At 46.8% G+C, this 19,300-nt stretch overlaps 1 protein-coding gene across 6 annotated transcripts in view; it reads left to right on the top strand.

Annotated features, from left to right (window-relative positions):
• Positions 1-19,300, top strand: part of CRB2 (crumbs cell polarity complex component 2) — a 53,911-nt gene that overhangs the window by 15,898 nt on the left and 18,713 nt on the right. For 3 of the 6 annotated variants that reach the window (XM_079324486.1, XM_079324489.1, XM_079324490.1), the window contains 3 exons: positions 16,228-16,923; positions 18,532-18,727; positions 19,139-19,278. In XM_079324486.1, the coding sequence (XP_079180612.1) occupies positions 16,228-16,923; positions 18,532-18,727; positions 19,139-19,278 (1,032 nt within the window). Of the gene's footprint in view, positions 1-7,177; positions 7,403-15,931; positions 16,135-16,227; positions 16,924-18,531; positions 18,728-19,138; positions 19,279-19,300 lie in introns of those variants that run through there. The other 3 variants (XM_079324488.1, XM_079324487.1, XM_079324491.1) reach the window with 2 other exon arrangements.

The raw sequence follows: 19,300 nt of genomic DNA, 5'->3' as shown, positions 1-19,300 counted from the left end.
ATTCAGATTGTAATGTGCAATCTTGAAGATTACTTAGGATTAACTTTGACTAACAAAAAAAAAAAATTACAAATAATCATTTGCTCGTTCAAGATTACAGGGAAATATATCTGTATGACTCCTCAAGTTAAAAGGGGAAATGTTGCAACAGCCTATACAAGTCGACTTTTTGCCTTCTTAAATGGAAGGAAGCCATGAAATCTCAGAAATACTGGGTACTGGGCACTGATTAATTTCCATTGTCTGGCCTGAATCAAAGGAAATGCAGAAGTCCAAGGAACCTGTGTTTTAGCAAGCTTTACAGGAGGCAGAAATCGCTTAGTCTCATATTTTACAGGTGGCAGTGGTTTGTCATTTTCTCAGAACACACACAGACACACACATACACACCCCAAATAGATTTCCTTGCTTCTTGGATTCTATTTTCTCCAGCATGCTTGCCATAGTGACCTCCTGTGAAGGGAGACTGGCAGAAATATGCTAAGCACCCTGGTTCAGAGTCATGCACTAAAAAAGGGTTTGGATCAAATGGAGTTTAAAGCTTCAGCCAAAGGTTTTCTTTGAAAATCACTGATGGGCTCTCCTGACCTTCCAGTGCCTCACTGCAGGTGTGGGTTAGCAGAGCCAAGGAGCCACAGATCAATTGGGACACTGCAGAACAAAGCTGAGCTTCTGCTGCTCTCTGTAGTTCTGGGAAGCTCAGCCATCTGTACTTTGGTTCCCTTCTGCTCCCAGAGACAGCAAAGGAAATTTTGCTCAAGTCCTGTAATAGATGGGGACCTAAAGCTGAGTTGGAAGCAAAAAGGGTCATAATTTGCCCAGAGTGTAGCTAGGCTGGCATATGGAGTCAGTCCCAAAGCTAATGAGAGTTAAATTGTCAGGTTTGTGACTTCTGTCTCATAAAGCATTCAAGCATAACAAATGGTGCTGACACACTGGCCTTGGCATGGAAAACTTCTTTAAATATACAAGATGCTGCTTCTTACTGGGGTATATATAAAGTTGGCTCAGAGGCAGTGAAGTTTCTTGGGGATAAAATGGATAGTGTTCCAATAAGCTGTCAGTTATGTTTCTTTCCAGAAATGATACATATAATTGGTGAATGGCAAGGCTGGATTGGCATTAAATAGTTGATTTCAAGTATTATAATTCTTTTTATGTTTTCTCCCATAGTTCTTGGGAGGATTCTATATTCTTCCACTTCAATATTTTGTATACAGCTTCATAAGAAGCCTTATGTGTGTCTCATAAGAGATGCTTTGGTGCTTATTCTTGCTATTACTGAAAGTTCTAAACCAGATGAAGTGGTGCTTCATGGTGCTTTTACCACTTCTTGGGAAGTTTCTAGATCCATCCACTTGAATATTTGTATACAACCTCGTCGGGTTGTGTGATTTTTGGTTGGTTTTTTGGTTTTTTTTCTCCAAAGCCATTGTGCAGATTTTGTTTCAGACATATTGATGAACTTCTGTGCACATTCAGCACACCAGTTAGCAGAGCAAGAGTTCCAAGCATTTGTGCTGCAGATCAATATCTCCTCTGACAGAAGCCCAGCAGGAGTTCAGTTTGCCTGCTGTTGTGAGACATGAAGTAGAAAATGTGCATAAAGCATGCTGGCTAAGAGGAGTGGAACAGAGCTTCCCTCAGGGCAGAGGGAAGTGCTGAAGCCCTTGTCTCTGCTCTGGTTCTGCAAGTAGAAGCAAACAAAATACTCATTTGGAGACCATGAGAACAAGCTTGAATGATGTTAACACTTACGTGGAGATTTTTATTGGTCATTCATAGAAGCTTATGAAGCAATCTGACAAATGGCTGGTGATGGGGACACCAGGATTTAGCATCCCAGCAAAATGGCAGAGTCTGCTGTGGTAATCCCTGCCAGAGCCTCTCATCCAGGTGAGAGCAGATCCAGCAACTTGTGCACACCCACTTCAGGTAGGGCCATTGTTCTGGGGCACTTGTGAATAGAAACTATTGATTCACATGGGAGCTTCAAAGAGTGAAGTAATGATGCTAATACTGCTGTGAAAGAGTGCTTTTGGTATTTTTCTATTATTTCTAGTATTTCCTAGAAAGGGAGGAGTGTGCCAGCCCAGGATACTGAAAGTACTGGACAATATCCCCACCTTTGAGTCAGGAAACTGAATGTGGGACTGTTCCTTTACAGTCGCCCCTTGCCTTGTACAGACAAATCTGTCTTTAGTTACCTGGATTAGATTTGGAGATAATGGAAGTGTTTAGTGTTCATTAAGGTGCAAATACACAAAAGTGAGCCCCACATCTTTGGCGTCTTGGAGAACATTACTCATTCCTCAACATTTGGCACATTTAGGATCTACATCCATTTTGCTTCCTGCCACCTACTGTGGTGACAATGTCCAGTTTTCCCAGAGGCCTCGTTACTGAGCAGACTGTGCCTGAAGTCTGTGAGGGAAAGCAGACTGCAGCTGGAAGGAAAATGAGGCAGAGCTTGCTGATTTTAAGCAGTATGCAAAGGGGTCATTTCCATAGCAGAGTTAGATGTCAGACAGGACTTTGTGGCTACACTCATCTCCAGAGCTCACAGCTCACACTGGATGTGTTTGTTTTCCAGCTCCAAATTTTCCTGTTCTCCCACTCCTGTCTGGCCTTCCCGGAATCAGGATTTCAGCAGGAGGAGGTTCCTCCAGCCGGGCTGTGCTGCTGGGCGCCTCCCCCCTCCTGCTCCCGGTGCGGGTCCCTTTGGTTTCCCCTGAAGCCCAGGCTGGCTCCAGGGTTCTGGCAGTGCAGCAAACCCTGCCGGTGCCACCTCTGCAGCTGCCTTGGGGCTGGGAGCACAGCCCTGCCCTCCAGCGGCGCCGAGCCTCCCGAGCCGCGCTGGGAAGCGGCTGTTCACAAACTCCTCGGATCGTCTGTGACAAAATCAGCTGCGAAAAGGGCTCTCGGTAGTCAACACGCCTCCAAAACACCCTCAGATCCTGGCGATGTATTGGGCACATCCTTCCTGCTGTAACATTTTACTGCAGAAAATCTTGCCTGAGACCCTTTTCACACAGTTTTGGCTGCCTCCTGTTAGGTGATCAACATTCTCATCTTCCCATCTGCCAGAGAGGCCCCTTGGAAGGGATTCACCTCCAGCAGGCAGCTGGAAGCAGGGAAGAGGATCAAAGGGCATGAAGTTGACCTGCAGCAGTCCAGCGGGGTCTCACATAGATCAAAGGGTACATCCATGGTCAGAGCCTGACTTCTGTGACTTCCTTGGGAGATAACTTAGCAGGAGTGTGGCCCTCTGTTCACCACAGCCTCATCTGTGTGTGTTGGAATGGTTTATCTGTTGGAGAGGAAGGCCTGGGTGCTGTGCACATGCTGGGTATCTTTGTTATGATCCTTACAATTTGCTTTTTTTTAGGGTGAGGCCTGTCATGAAGATCTCTGAACAAGCAGCCAATGCAAGGCAGAGGAGGTGATATCACACCTCAGGCAAACATGATCATTCTCCCCTTGTCCTCCTCTTCCTCAGCACTGCAATTTTATCTGAAATTGATGATTGTGCTCCAGGAAAGCGAGGCTGTGCCAGCACTCTGCTCACCAGTGCCCAGCCAGCAGCCCTCCTGCTGTGCTTTGGCAGCCCACTTTTCCCACTGCCACTGCCCAGGAGTGACCAATGCCACAGGCTCAGACTCTGGCATTTATCAGGCAGCATGATTTGCTTGCCAGCAGTTCTGATTAGCAATGATAGGAAACAAAATTTATTGTGTCTTAAAAATGCAATTAGGATGTCTCAAGACTGCAGATTTTGTGTGATTTTGCCAGGTTTTAATAGCAACTTTAAAGTTCTGGCTCAGAGCCCAAACTCTGCCTTGTCTTCTCTGCTGTGGGGATGTTGCAATAGGTCCTGCAGTGTCCAGGGTGCTGCTGGCACAGTCCTGCAGCAGTTCAGGATGTGTCCAGTTGCTCTGGTTCCCCAGAGCTGCTGTAACATTCATTTCTTTCCAGCTCTCCCGCTTTCACACAAAGGCCTTTGGTGACTTTGGCAGTGCAGAAGGGACATCTAGTGGGCTGATGGGAGAGTGGGGACAGTGCCTGTTGAGGGCAGCAGGAGAGAGCCAGTTTCCAGTTAGAGGTTGGACTCTGGGGAGCTCTTGAGTGTTACAGCACCAAATTGTATTAAAACATTTCAGTGTGCAGAATTGGCCTGGGAGTCTGGAGGCTTGAAATTGCAAAACTTGAAGTTTTAAGAAATATTCCTGGCACTTTTCAGCACTGTCAGAAAACAGGAGAGTGTATGGAGGCAGTCATGTTTGGCTCAGTTTTAGTGGAACTGGAAGGTTTTCTCTTTACTGACTCAACTTCCAAGCCTGCAGCCACTGTTAGTATGGACTGCTTTGTTTAATGTTGTGCCTACTTCCTAAAGATGGGGAAAAAATCACGACTGATGCTGTTGGCTTCCACTGTTCAATTCAGTAAAATTGATTTGTGCCCAGTATTTCCAGGATGGTGAGGAGGGCAGGTGAGGCTCTGTCCTCTGGGGCAGGTCCAGTCTGCACGTGACAGAGGAATGGCTTTATTTGTAGCACTGATATTTACCAACCTGTCACACGTCTCCAGTATCCAATCTGCAGTATTAGGATTATTTTAAGCCCTGTGTGAGGAAAGATTGTGCAACTCATGCAAGTGTACATTGTTCTTTGAATGAAAAGCAGACTTTCACTGAGGTACTTTGGTGTATGGTTCTCTCTGAACATTTTGTAGAAAGATGTATAGGATTGTTTTGTGATGAGTGTACAGAAAAGTATAAATAAGAATATATATATATAATATATATACAGAATAAGTGGACAGGAAGGTTCTGCTGAGTACCCCAGACCTACTTTCTCCTTTTTCCTCTAATCCAGCTTGCCCACTGCTGCCCCATTTCCATGGCATGCATTTCCGGCTTGCGAGGGCTCCTGCTTCAGGCTGAGAATAGAAGCCTCGCTGTTATGCTGTCCTTAAATCTCTCATAATGAGTGTTACACCAAGGAAAGCAGCTGTGTCCTTTGGCTCGAGTTTTAATGCTATGTTAAAGAGCAGATTATGGTGACGTTGGACGGCGCGGTGCGGAGGTAGCACAAACCATGACCAGTTTGGGGAAGGCTTTAGCAAGGATGACTAAGGACTTGGAGCTTATGTTTTAGATAACAAATCCACCCAATTGTGCTCCTTTGGAAATGTAGTCAAGCCTAACAAATCAGGGCCTTAACAGAGCTGCATTGGGGTCCTTTAATTGGACTAAGCTGGTTAATACCCACTTTGGCTTTTGTATGCCCTGGGGTCCAGCACAGGAATGGTTTGCTGTTTATATTGGCAAAATCTCATAAAATTGCAACCATGAACATTGATAAAATTACATTCTAATGTCCTCACAGGTAGATAGTGGATTAAGGTGTTTTGATTATTATAAGGAAGTTGGATGTGTTCTTCTCTTACCTTAGTCTGGCTAGTGTGCCAGACTCTGCCATGGCTCTGTCCAGGGTTTGGGGTGTGATAGGCCACACAGCACAGCAGGATCAGCAGGGCTGCACAGGACCTCAGCTTCTGAGGGACAACCTCCACTTTCTGTGTGTGGGGCTTTGCCATACCCATTCTGTTTCATGGGAGCTGAGTAGGTCCTTCAGGTAGTCCTAGAAGCCATAAATTACCATGGATTAGGTGTGTTTTCCAGGTGATGTGAAGTGTTGCACGACTGGACTTACAGCAGTTCCTGGCTAAGAATGGTGCTTTGTTACCATGTTAATTGTGCAATGATTCATATGTATTTGTTGGGATTTGGAAAAGGTGGATTGTTGAGAGCATAATTCACACAGGTGAGGCAAAAATGTTCTGAGCAGAAAGATTCTGCACGCATTTGGTTCCATCCCCTGACAGCAAAACCAGAGTTTAAGGAGACAGAAATGAGTTCCAGATGGTTGTGGTAACTGGCAAGAAACTAATACTGAGGCTGATCTTGAGAAAACAGACTGAGGACACCAGAGATGAAAGAGGGGGCAGGGTGGTCCAGATAAGGTTGATAACACATGATATATCATCTTTGGAGCATTCCAAGGCAGGACAGTGAGATGAACCATTTGCTCCTGAACTGCAGAGTCTGGGTGGTGGAAAGGCTCTTGCTTGGCTGTTCTGCTTCTGTACTAAGGTAAAACCCTGCAGAAACTATCCCATTTCCATGCACAAATCCCACCAGCCTCTGCTGCCCAGCAAGGCTGCTGGGATAATGCAGATTACTCACTGTCAGACTGCTCCTCTTTTCTTCATGTGCAGCCTAGGTCTGTCTGCACCAATTCTTTGCTATCTTGCATATTTCTTGTTTAAACTAGGCATTTGTCTGGCATCTTACCTGTGCTCTATTTTTAGTTGTTAGTGAAGGGTGAGGCAATGCACTTAATTCTCATTACAGTTAGTTTAATCCAATTGTGATGTGGATTTTGAGAGACTTAGTAGATCTCAGCTGCGTGTGGGCTGTCTTTTTCCAGTTACTATCATTAAACAATACACACTGATAACTTTTTCCACTTCTAAAACTGACCCCACGTGTCTAAAGGTGGTGTGATTTGGTGCCTGTGTTTTGCACCTCTGTTGATCTCTGTAACTGTTCCTCAATTGGGAAGAGGTTCCTGTACATTTTGTGAGTTCACCCTTCCTGTGGGATCACCCTCCTCAGGATGAGACAGTAGTAAAGACCAATATGGACTAACTCTGCTTTTTGGGGTTAACAGAGTGCTTTTGCCATATTTCTCTTTGAACAAAGCAGTTTCTCTCAGTTTTCTCTGTTGGATGCCATAGTGTAGTTTGTAAACACGCCCCGTAGCAGAAGCTCGCACGCTCCGATCAGCCCGGTGCCGCAGCGGGAGCGCAGTGCCGGTGAGGGGCCGAGCCCAGGTGTGTTCGGGGCGCTGGGAGGGGCGCGGCGCAGAGCGCAGTCCGCTCCGCGCGATCCAGGCGGGCTTTGCGGGCTCCCGCTCCGCCCGGGGCTGAGGGGCTGCGGGGCTCGGCCCGGGGGGCTCTGTCCCTGGGCTCTGTCCCTGGGCTCTGTCCAGGCGCTGCGGGGCTCGGCCCGGGGGGCTCTGTCCCTGGGCTCTGTCCCTGGGCTCTGTCCAGGCGCTGCGGGGCTCGGTCCCCGGTCTCTCCCTGGGCTCTGTCCGGGGGCTGCGGTGCTCTGTCCGCGGGCTCGGTGCTGTTTCGGCCCGGGGACAGGAGAAGAGAGGAAGGAGAGCCCGCCCCGCACCGTGATGTGCCCACAGGAGGGGCTTGCTGGGCTCCAGCTCGTGTCTCTCCCCGGAGGGGTTTAGGACGGCCACTCTTACACTTGTCATGGAATTAAAGAAAACTACCTCCAGGTCGTACAGTGCTGCTCTCCTGCTGCCACTTTTCCTCTTGTTTTGGGGTAAGTTTTTGTCTTCTATGCCTGATTCTTACCCAGCTACTATGCAGTAACTTTGGATCAAATCTGTGACCTGCCCTTGTATTGAACAAACTGGCATCTTACAGTTAGATTTGTAGCCTGAAAACTTTTGTCTGGAAGATGAACAGGCATTTAATCCTAGACATGTTTTCCCTTCTATTTATTTATTGTCTCTTTTCGTCTTTTTCCGTGTGCACGTGTAGGCATGCGTTTATTCACAAGAATTAAAAGTAATTAAGTTTCGTGTAATTAAGTATTCAGCTATCATAGTAACCATTTTCTCCATTGGAAAGGTCGAAATATTTTGGTTGTGCCCACACAGAATAAGCACAGACCTTTATTTCCACGCTATATGCTCTAGAAATACATCTGGGCACAGGAGGATGGTACTCAGGGGAGTGTAGTGCCAAACACATCTGGTACAAAATATGGAGGGAGATCACAGTACAGGAGTGTCTCCACTTAGAAACTTTTTAAAAAAGCAGATCCACCCTCAAAGTGCAAGAAGCAATGAGGTAACAAAAGAGTCTATCACACAGGTGGGGGGGGGGGGGGGGTGGTTGTTTTGCTTTGTTTTCCACACTGGAAACTTATTTTATAGCCAAAGAATCTACTTGAGTGCAGTGGGATTCTCCAAGTTCCCTAGACCCGTGTCTTTGGGTTCCATTGTCACCCTTGTTTACAATATCTTATGTTTCCTGAAAAATAGGTGTCTCTATTTCTTCTGGAATAGGTGCTTAGAGATCTGCTGGGCCTAGACATCTGTTTTAGTCATCTGGGGATTATAAGGTCATGTCAGGAACACGTCCAGCCTTTTACTGGAAAGTATGATTGGGATTGAACTGGTCTCCTTGTCCTGCCCTCGGCACTGCCAGGCCGGGTACCTGGAGGTGCAAGGCAGGTTTGGTTTCCACTATGCAAGGACAGGTGTGGCCCGTGATGTGAAGAAATGGATGTAAAATATGGAGAACATTGAGAAAATACAGTCAGAGCCTTTTCTCTGCTGAGCACGGCACTTGGCGTTTCCTTGCGTTAGTAGGTGATGTTCATGTCATTTTTGAGATTTGGAGAAAGTTGTCAGCTTTTCCTGTGACTCCCCAACAGTTTCTTTTTTTCCTTCTGAAGCCTTCCAAGATTTCTGTTGCTCTGACCACCTCAGATCATGAATGTGAAAGTCAAAATACGTTGTGATTTTTGTAGCTGTTTTTTTTTCTTCCTTTCTTTCTCTTGCTTGTACCAGCCTCTTTGTCTGGGGTGTTTGCTCCAAGTGCCTGGAATTCCTCTGGCCACGGGGAAGCAGCAGGACTGTCTTTTGTATCTGGTAACCATAGCTACTGGTTTGGAGTGGGAAGGATTCTGGTGCTTTGTGCTGGGCACAGGCAGGCGGGTCGCATGGAAGGATCTCCCCATGTGGCTGCCAGGCTGGGCTGTGCTCAGGGCCTTTGTGCCACTGCTCTTGTGGCTTTTCACTCCTGGAGAAAGCTCTTCTCTGGAGCACTGATTTAGTGAGAAGGTGGAGGTTTTTTGAGTGCAGGTGGATGACTTTTGTTGCAGCCAGCAGAGCTCGAGGGAAGTGCTGATTTTCATAGTCTTTCCACCTACTCCTGTTTTGTGAGGGAAATTCTGCCAGATTTTAACTGGAGTGAATGGCACTATTTAGGTAGCGCTTGTAGGTTTTAAGGCCATAAAGAAATATCTTTCTTTGCCCTTTTAAACCATATCACATGGTTTTTTTGTTTCTAATTGACTGGGTCTAAATGTCATTGAAGCAGAGAGTGCCTAACTACTTGTTCAAAATGTTTGTGGAAATTCTGAGAATGCAGATGGCCTGGTGCAATCTGTACCCATCAGAGCATCCTGCAGGCAGATCCTCACTATCTCCAGTTGTTTATAAAAGAAACCCCAGAGGGGCAACTGTGCAGGCTCTGCTTTTACTGCTCCCTGTGTAATGGGAACACAATAGAAGAGCTCCCAGCTGATTCCTTGTCTTTTAAAGAGATTCTGTGCCATCAGCAGACACAGGAATTCACATACCTTTGGCCTGGAAGATGCTTTGGACGCCTGCTGAGGGAAAGCATGTGCAAGACAAACCTTTTTTGCTATCAGCTCTAATGCCAGCTCTTGAGATTAGCTGGGACACAGGGACAGTTTAAGACTTACTTCAAAACTGGGGAACAAACAAAACCAACCTTTCCAGCTGTTTTGTTCATTGTCAGTGTATTTAAATAAGAATTGGAAATTAAAGCCTGTGACTCGCTCTGAACTGAATACACAGGAAAGCCTCTGCCCCAGTGTTTGATCTGTGGAAATGGCTGAGAGATCAGAGAATTGGAAAACAAGAAGGTCAGCTTGGAGGAGTGTTGATTAAGGGAAAATACTGGGGTGTCCTGAGCAGAGGAGATCAAAGAGTTACTGTGGCAATATATTCAGTGCTGTCATAAACCAGGGATTCATAGCTCCTGTCTTCCTCCTGGTTCAAGAAGCCTGCTAATAGGAGTTACACCTTCAAATCTGCAGTGAAACAGCAGCAGGTAATGAACACAAACCAGCTGGCTTCTTGTTGTGTGGTAAGAATCAGTTCAATTCCCTGAAGTAGTGTTTCTGACCAGTGCTGTTAATGCCCTGAGCCATGATGTTGGCCCTGTGGATTGGTGCCCACAGTTGGGCACCTTTTAGCAATTCACTGGGCAAGCTGGGGGTCAGAGAGCCAAGAATCACCATCCTCCTTCTTTGAGGGGGTAAATATTCTGCATATTTCACAAGAAGAACCTGAGCCACACTTCTTGTGGCTGAATGAATGAAAGTCTAGGTCTAGGCCTTTGTAAATTCTATATAAATGTTTTACACCAGTAGACTGTGTACATATATCTGGCATGAAAAACTGTCACACCAAAAACCTCATGTGCAAATGTGATGTGGAATTTGTTGGTCTCCTGTGACAAAGAGAAACCATGTCAGAAGCAGTCTGAGAAGTGATGGACACTCAGTATCTGGGTAAAATTGTAATCTGGCCTGTGTGCAGGGACTGAGGAGGTGTCTTAAAGCTGGAATCCAAGATGGCATTTGGCTGGGACACTGGGTTTGTGTGTTTAACCTACCAAAACCCTTCAAGAGACATCAAAGTCATGAATAGTGAGGCGCTTTCTTAAAAACTGACTTTTCCAAAAGACACTCTTGGCATTGCTGGGATCCCTGGCATTTTGTCAGGCCATTTATTCAGTATTGTCTTAGAAGTCCTGCCTGCTGATTGCCAACATTGCTTTTAGATTAGCTAAACTTTATTTTCAGGATTGGGGTTTTTTGGTCATAGTGTCATGTCCTGCTTCACTTAAATTATCAGATCTGATAAGCTGATAACCTGGGACAGTAACAACAATGTTTAGTTTCAGCCAGCAGATGTATCTCAGAATCCTTTATCCCTTTTGAAAATGGGGAGGAAGGACTTGACTCGGGGCCCCAGAGTCACCAAGTTACTGCAGCAGAGCTGGGTGGTGGGAAGCTGCTGCAGCCCAGGGGCTTAGTAATTGTGATCAAACATTGGTATTTTGGAGGGTTTCCCATTCCCACATCCCCTTTTCTAAGGCTAAATGGGAAAGCCTGCTATTAAAGCAGCTGTCACAAGTGCCACTACTGTGTTAAACCAGACAGGGAATAGAGGTTAAGAAATATTTTCGGCTAGGTGAAATATCACTGCCAATTATTATCACATCTTGAGCTCATCAGCAGTCTCAGACAGATTCTGGTGCTGGTGTTACTCAGAGCAGATTCTCAGCCCAGGTCTGGATAGAAAAGTTTTGGTCTCTTTGTGTCAAGAAAGAAATGGGGCTTGTAAAGCCCGAGGGATGTGTGCAGCCACCTGAAGAGGCCTTGTACCCTCCCTGAACAGGTATGTGGAAGGTGCTTCCTGAAGGATTTGGTTTTTCCCTGCAATTCTCCTCCTTAGCTGTCCTTCCAAAATGAGCAGGGGTGGTGGATAGAGAGGGTGAATATGAAAGCCTCTTTTCAAGCCTGTCCATTTCCCTTTCTGCTTGTGTGGATCCTGGGAACAGGCCAAAGTGTGTCCCCTTTCACTAATCCTTTACACTGACCAGGATAGGAAAAGATCAGCAGAGGTCAGCAGGGATTTACTAATATAAGCACATGCCTCCCTGTTGTCATGGAGACCTAACTCTCCATTCCTTTATTCAGAGTTTATTTAATAGTTGTGTTGCTCTGTATCCCTTCTGGTGGAAGGGATCTCTGCCTTTCTACCCTTGGCCTTAGGATCTTTTTTCTAGTGGGAAGTATGCTGGGATGAGCAGCAGGAGCACAGCCTGATGGTGAGAATTGCCCCAGGCTGGGGTTTGACCAGTGGTGCTTTTGGAAAGGGGATTTCCCTCAAGCTCCCTTATTGTTGTGGTGCAGCTGGGGCCTGTGGTGCTCTGGGAATCCTGCTGTTCTCACCTCTTGGTTGTAAATTGGGATTTTTCAGTTGTTGTAGTGAGCAGAGCAGGTGAAAAACATCCAAAGGAAGCTTATTTCCACTTGAAGTGGATCTGGCTTGTCCAAGCTCATATTCAGTTTTGCTAAACTAGGAAATAACATTCTGACAGCCTGACTCTTCTGGGAGCTGTGGCTGTGGTTATGATGCCTCTTCCCTGCTGGAATTTTAAGTGATCATTAAGATCATTTAAGGTGGTTATCAGTGCAGCACTGAGCAGCTTCCACAAGGTCAGAAGTGTCTGCAGATTGACAACATCCATCCTCTATCAGAGTTACTCAAGACTTTGAGAAAACAAACCCCCAAAATAGAAGCTAGTGAATAATGCAAAAACAGCATCTCCAATCACAGAAGTAATTGCCTAAATTCTTATTAATTTCTGGTTTTTTATTGCAACTTTGACAAGATCACATAGTACAGGTATATAGTATAAGATTAATAAAGTCAATTATTAAAACAGAGCCTGGTAATGCAGCTTGTTTGCCTGGAAGTGTTACAAAAGGTCACAAACCTCATCGTTTAGGGAAAGTCTTTGTCAGCTACCTTTAAAGTGTAAAACCAGCCCTGTCCTGACAGAGCTCAATGAATGCTTTATATGAGACTCTGGAAGCCTTTGAAGTTCCTCCTAATCCACCCCTAAATGCCTGGAACTATTCTTCAAAGAGCTGTGGTCTCCTCCAGTTTCAATTCAGCATAGGCTTGCAGGATGGTATGTCTGTAATACACTTGTAATGTTTTTTTCCCCCCTTACAAATATCACTAATTTGTATTTCTCTTGTGAAACATAAAGGAAAACTTCTGAATGTCATTGTTAATCCAGCAACAACTACTTTGGTGAAAAACTATGAACTCTTGTCATTCAGTGATTTTCTGGACCTGATTTTTACTGGTTCATGAAACAGCATGGTTTGAACTATATGTCTTCATGGTTCTTATACTGTGCAGCAGGAAAAGCTAATTTATTCATTTTTCTTACTAGAGTTTGGTGCATATTCATGTGCTATTCACATTCATATATTAATCTATTCCAAAACTGAGAGCAGTAAGTGTATGCCCTAGAACTGATGGTTGAAAAGAGCAAAATCAGAACTGAAAACATCAGATGTGCTCTTTGTTAAGGCAGATGTTCAGCACAGCCATGGAAGGAGTATTAGGGTTAGAATATATTCACACAGGGGCATGTTTTGCCCCCTGGGAAATATTCCATATCAGTACAGGCTGCTGGATACAGGGGAGAGTGTGATACCATTTGGGGTTGGTGCTGTTACTGTGCCTGAAGCCTCCACTGAGTCAGTCAAACACGTGGGGGAGTTTGCCAGCTGCACTTCACAGAATAATTTGCAGTTATTTAGATAAGTTTCATTTCTTGTGATTTACACTGCAGTGTCCTCAGCCTGCTCCATGCATGTCCTGTGAGCAGTGCTGTGTTACTTCAGGATATCTGCTCCAGAAAAGGAACATTTTCCTCCACAGCTGTCCTGCTGAAGTACATGTATTAACCAGTGCTATTGTTCATGGTCACAGTGAGTTTTGAGCAGACCAGAGTTCTCCCTGTTCCTTCACTGCTGACTTTGGTAGCCAAGAAGGCCTTTGCACTTCTTAGTGAAGCTTTGTGTTGTCTCTAGTTGGGCTGGATGATGGACCAAGCCAGAGGAGGTACAAAAAGGTGTGTCTGTTATGAAAGAACTTTGGGAAAGACAGAAAATAGAAAAAGGGCTTTGATGTTTAGCTTTATTTGGAAAAGCATTTTTTCTGTGTTCTTCTCATGGAAGCAGAAAGCCACCCATGAGCCCTGGCAGTGACTCAGCCTGGCTGTGCCAGCAATGCCTGGGGATTCTGTGGAAATGGGAATTTCTTTGCAGATGGAGTGTGCTGCAGCTCCTTCCCAACATGCAGCAGGCCCTGCTCCTTTTTTGTCCTAAACTGAGCTCCTGGCCTCTGGGAAGTGCAGGCTGGGGCTGGTTACTCATTAAGCCTACAAAGGCTCATATCTGCTGCCTGGTAAAGCTCTTTGCAATAGTTTCCTGGGCTTCCACTCTAATTGCCACAGAGATTCCAGGCAGATTCCGTCATCCTTGTTTTCTGCCTGACTGGGAATCTGAGAATAAAAGGGTTGATGGCAGAATAATGGGATTGCTGGACAGTGCAGGGCTCAGCAGCTCTCCCCAGCATCACATGAGAGGGGAAGGGAGGGGTGGGCCATGGAGATGATGCTGGGAAGAGAAAGGGCTGCCTAAATCCCTGAGCACCCTCCCTCCCCCAGCAGCACCGCCTCTTAAAAGAAGACTTAGAAACACTACAGTCTTTGGTGGGAGGAATTTGGGGGAGGTCAGGGCAGGGGCAGCCTTTTGTAAACCAAAGTCTCCTATAAATCCCTCTCAGGCCCTGAAGTGTGTGCCTCCACCTTCAGGTACAAAGGAGCTGAGGGGCAGAGCTGATAGAGCAGCACTGGCACAGATTCACTACTGGGGGTGGATAAAGTGCCCCAGAGCGAGGCACAGGGGACCAAGATGGGGCCAGGACAGTGCTGGCACCAGTGGCAGGGCTGGGAGCCATGCTGAGGTGTGTGATCCCTAGAGCATGGCAGGGTGAAGCCCATTCCTCATGGAGCAGGGAGGGCTGAGGGAGCTGCAGGGGTTTGGGGTCCTGCCCTCTCTCCAGCAGCAGCTTTTCAGGGGTTGAGGCCTGTCTCTACCTGGGCCACAGCTGCATAGAGAGGGCAGCAGAAATGGTGAAGAGCTGCTTGCCCAAAGGCTTTGAGTCATGGCTTGACTTCCAACACCAGGGAAGTCTGGATTGTCACACCAGTAACAATTTCTCAGATATCATTTGCTCCTTGATGAGCTTTATCTCTGCTTTCAGACCATTTTTCATAGACATTTTCCAAACATCTGCTGTGTAGTTGTTTGCAGTTATTTCCAAGTTTGGATGTTTCATAACACTTATGCAGGAATCAGGCTGGGATATCTCTACCACACAGCTTCTCTCTGATTTATCTTGGAATTGACTGAATGAAAAGCTCTGATCTCAGAAGGCCACAGTGGGATGAGGTGCTAATGACTGCTGCCTTTGTGGAAGGCAAAGTTCTCTGTTTCCACTGCCTTTGTCCCTTTATTTTATTTTTGGTTGGTTTACGTCTTTTGGAAGGTGCTTAATTGTGGCATTGAATCCAGGAAATTTATCCTAATTCTGACATAAAGGCCGTTATCTCCTGCCCCCTGGGCTGTCCTGCCCTTTGCCCAATCTGCCACTTGTCTCACAAAGTAAATTTAAAATTTCTCTTGGAAAAGAATTAATATTCCTCCTATTATTCTGTTCTGCTCCATTTTGAAATACCTACGTTGAGCATTTTTTTTCTTTTTTAATGTCGTATATCCACATAATCTCATTTATCTGAACTAAATTTGCAGTTCAGTGGGCACGTCCCATCACATTTCCGGATGGTGGAGTTGCTTAATGGGGCAAGAGCCTTTTAAACACTGCCTGGGTGGGGACAGCAAGGCATTGTGGCTCAGTGTGAATTCACTGATCACATCCAAATGCTCCCAGATTTAGGAGAAACTGTCTCAGCATTAGTTCCTGGTATCTGGTTGTTAAACTGGTGTTTTGGCCCAGCAGGTATCGATCCAAAATGCCATCAGCACAGTGATCTCAGCAGGCTCTGCTCTTCCTTGCTAAAAATGTCCTGCTGTGTAAATTTACATGTCTAACATGAGGAGAGGGTGAGGGTCAGTGGTTATCAACCTGAGCTGCCTGATGTAATCAGAGACTCTGTGAAATGTGCCCATTTGGAGTTTGCCTTGGGTTATTTATGGGGGCATCTTCAAATCACTTCTGGATTAGCTGAGAAAAAAATTGTGTCCTCAGTAGGAGCAGCTGGAACATACAGAGCTGCAGCAAATGAACTCACCCTGCCTCTCTGGATTTCCAGGCACAAATGCTGTGCCCTGCCAGTGAAAGGGGTCATGGAATTTTACACTAAGTTAATCTTGTGAATGGATTTAAGGTGATATGTGTCACTGCTCTCAAAGTGACTCATGGATGAATAAGCACATGTAAAATAGTTGGATTGTGCCTGTCTCTTAGAAAACCAGGTTCCTGGTTACCCAATTTGGCAAGAAATTCCTGATTGCCACTAAATGAAGGACTGTTGTCTTCTTTGTAGAAAATGTTTGATTCTCCAGTATCATGCTCATCTCCTGGCTAGCACAGCCCTTTTGAGTGTGGAATTTAGGTGGGCAGTCCCTGAGCTGTATGTCGGGATTGGCAGAACTTTTTTCTTTACCGCTACAAATGCCAACTAACAAAAAGTCTCTTTTCTTATCAGGAACTTCGTACTCTGAAAATGGCAGTGGCTGTTCCTCGTCCCCATGTGAGAATGGGGGGAGCTGTGAGGATTTGGAAGCGGGTTACCAGTGCATCTGCCCTGTGGAGCCTGTAGCCTACATGGGCATAAACTGTGAACTCCTCTATGATGCTTGCACTAAGCATGAATGTCCTGCCCACATGAGCTGCTCCCCGAGTCTAGGACTGCTGGAATATGAATGTATGTGTCCAGCTGGCGCTGCAGGTGCTGCCTGTGATGGTGCTGACGAGTGCGAGAGCAGCCCTTGCCCAGAGCCGTTGCAGTGTGCAGATACGGCAGCCGGGTACAGCTGCAGGTGCCAGCCGGGCCCGGGCGCGCCGGGCTGCGGGGCAGAGAGCTCCGAGTGCTCCGGGCAGCCCTGCCTGAACAACGGCACGTGCGTGCAGGCGGCGGGCGGCTTCCGCTGCCTCTGCCCGCCCGGCTTCGGCGGCGCCACCTGCGGGGACGACATCGACGAGTGCGCCTCGGGGCCGTGCCGCAACGGGGCCATCTGCAGGGACAGCGCGGGCCAGTACAGCTGCTTCTGCGTGCCCGGCTTCCAGGGCTCCAACTGCGAGATCGACATCGACGAGTGCGCCTCCCGGCCCTGCCGCAACCACGGCACCTGCCTCAACCACATGGACCGCTACGAGTGCCGCTGTGCGCCCGGCTACGCAGGTACGGCCGCGGGGCTGCGGGCCGGCAGCTGCACCGCCCCTCCGTGGGGCTGCAAGGCTGCAGCAGGCACTGCCTGAGGCCGTGAATTCCATCTGTGGTGTCGGTGTTGAGAGACGGGGCTCTGAGACTGGAACACGACACAGGGTAGCTGGGATTAGTTCTCAGCATGAAATTAAGGGAGATGGCATAAAAGATGTTTATCATCAGGAAATGGGTACTTAGTGTTCCCAGGTATAGCTTAGCTTTGCCAACCTTTGTCCTGTCCAGCAGGATTTTTCCAAGGGAGGTTCTTGTCTTTTGGAAAAAAGTGTCTTTTAGCTGGAGATGTCCAATTCTTTTGTGCCTGGCAAATGTTTATTTGGCGTATGATTTAAGTGTTTCTCTTTTGTGCATCTGTGCTAGTGGTGACTCAGAGAGGAATCCACACCTGTGAGTTATCTGTGAGGGAGGCAGGGGGGCCTCCTTCCCCAGCCCTGCTTATCGGAGTGCAATGGGCTGGAATGTGTCCGTGTCTGCCTGGTACCACCTCGCACATGAACTTTCTCAGCCTTCCTCCTATTCACAGACTGAAGTGTTTGAGGAGTTGGGTTGCTGTGTAGGAATGCTGCTGATTACCAGTGGAATGAGAAGTTACAACATCAGGAATGTAGCCCCTGATGCTGACTCACTCTCTGATAAAAATGAAGAGATGAAGGAGAAACAGAACAGAATCACTATGTGGGCCTTAAGGTTACTGGTGATTTTGAGTATCAAGCATAATTCTGTCTTTGCAAATCAGTTTCTTTTTTTATCTTTATGCTGAATCCTCAATTCAGGATTATGGGATTCCCTGCCAAAGGAGTGATAAAGTGACCCAGGCAGCTGGAGGAGTTTGTTGTGCTTCCAGTTATTCTGATGTCAAACATGAGGCTTGGCCTTGGTATTTAGTTCTTCAACCAGAGGTTTTGAGCACCATTGACTGGAAAGGCCAGGTTGTTTCCTGGTGCTTGCAGCTGGAATTTGGGTGAAGGAAGTTTTGTGTGGGTATTGAGGGGTTTGAACCAGATTAGGGGGCCCACATTCCACCAGGATTAGGATGGCCATGCCCACTCTGTAGGGAGCCTTCGCCAAGGAGGGCAGATTAGATGGATTGATTGGTGCCACTATAATGAGTAAGGTTTGGAGGTGATGCCAGGCCACAGGCAGCTCAAAGGGGTGGCATACAGATAATTGCATAGAAATCTTTCATGAGATCTTGTTCTGTCAGGCAGGTTGGGACTTTGTACCAATCAGGTGGTACTGGCTGTGACCAGGGGTGGAGTTGTATTTTTAATACAACCTTGTATTTTTAATAGCATTTCCCAATGAAATAACTTCCTAATATCAGGTATCACCGTAGCCAGTGTTTTGCACTACTTTAGTGCTTTTTCCCTGGTTATCAAAAAGCAAGTTACAAGCAATTGAAATAAATGGAATTTATTTTTGGAGAAGCAGGTAGAGATCACTCTGGTAGCCAGCTGGAGTTGATAACAAGATGACTCCTGTGATTTCATCTCAGAATTCCAGGCAGCACATATACACTTTTGTGGATTTGTAACACAGATATTTTTCTGGTTTTTTTTAACTAAGGTGTGAACTGTGATACTGAAATAGATGAGTGTGCTTCAGACCCTTGCCAGAACGGGGCTGTGTGCAATGATCATGTTGGGTTCTACACCTGCACCTGTGCACCAGGTTATCAAGGAGCCCAGTGTGAGGTGGACATCAATGAATGTGAGAGCCAGCCATGCCAGAGCAATGGCACATGTCATGACCTCATTAACAGGTGAGAAACCAGTGGTGGGGGGCAATTAGACATCAGGACTGATCTGAAGGTCTACTCAGTGCAGCCTGTGAAAATCAGAGCAGAAAGCTGTGGGGGGAATTGGATTTAGTGTTTTGTACATTGAGTGGCAGTAACAGTGATTTGTGGCAATAAGGGAGAATCCCCTTCCCAGCAGCAGAACTCCAGGGGTGCTTAAAGGAAGGGAGGAACAAACACAGAGAAGTGGTTTGCAGAGCATGAACAGCACAGGCAACTGCTGAGAACATTTCAGTGTCTGAATTTACCTTTCCATGGGTAAGGTGTGAACACAAGTGGGTGTGGGCACTGACAGCTGAGCTCTTTGCTTGTTCCTCACTCAGGGCTTTGCTGCCCAAGGCAGAGCTGATGCCTTGCTGTGTTTGGTGCCCACAGCTACCGTTGTGACTGCAGTGACACCGGCTTCGAGGGCACCCACTGCGAGCTGGACATCCTGGAGTGTGCCTCAGACCCCTGCCACAACAGTGCCACATGCCTGGAGGGGACCAAGGGCTACAGCTGTGCCTGCTGGCCAGGTGGGCTGGGGGCTCTCTGCTC

Source organism: Erithacus rubecula (genome assembly GCF_903797595.1).
Source record: "Erithacus rubecula genome assembly, chromosome: 21".
NCBI classification, from domain to species: Eukaryota; Metazoa; Chordata; class Aves; order Passeriformes; family Muscicapidae; genus Erithacus; species Erithacus rubecula.
The sequence above is the reverse complement of the archived record's forward strand: the minus strand, read 5'-3'. Positions and strand labels throughout refer to the sequence as shown.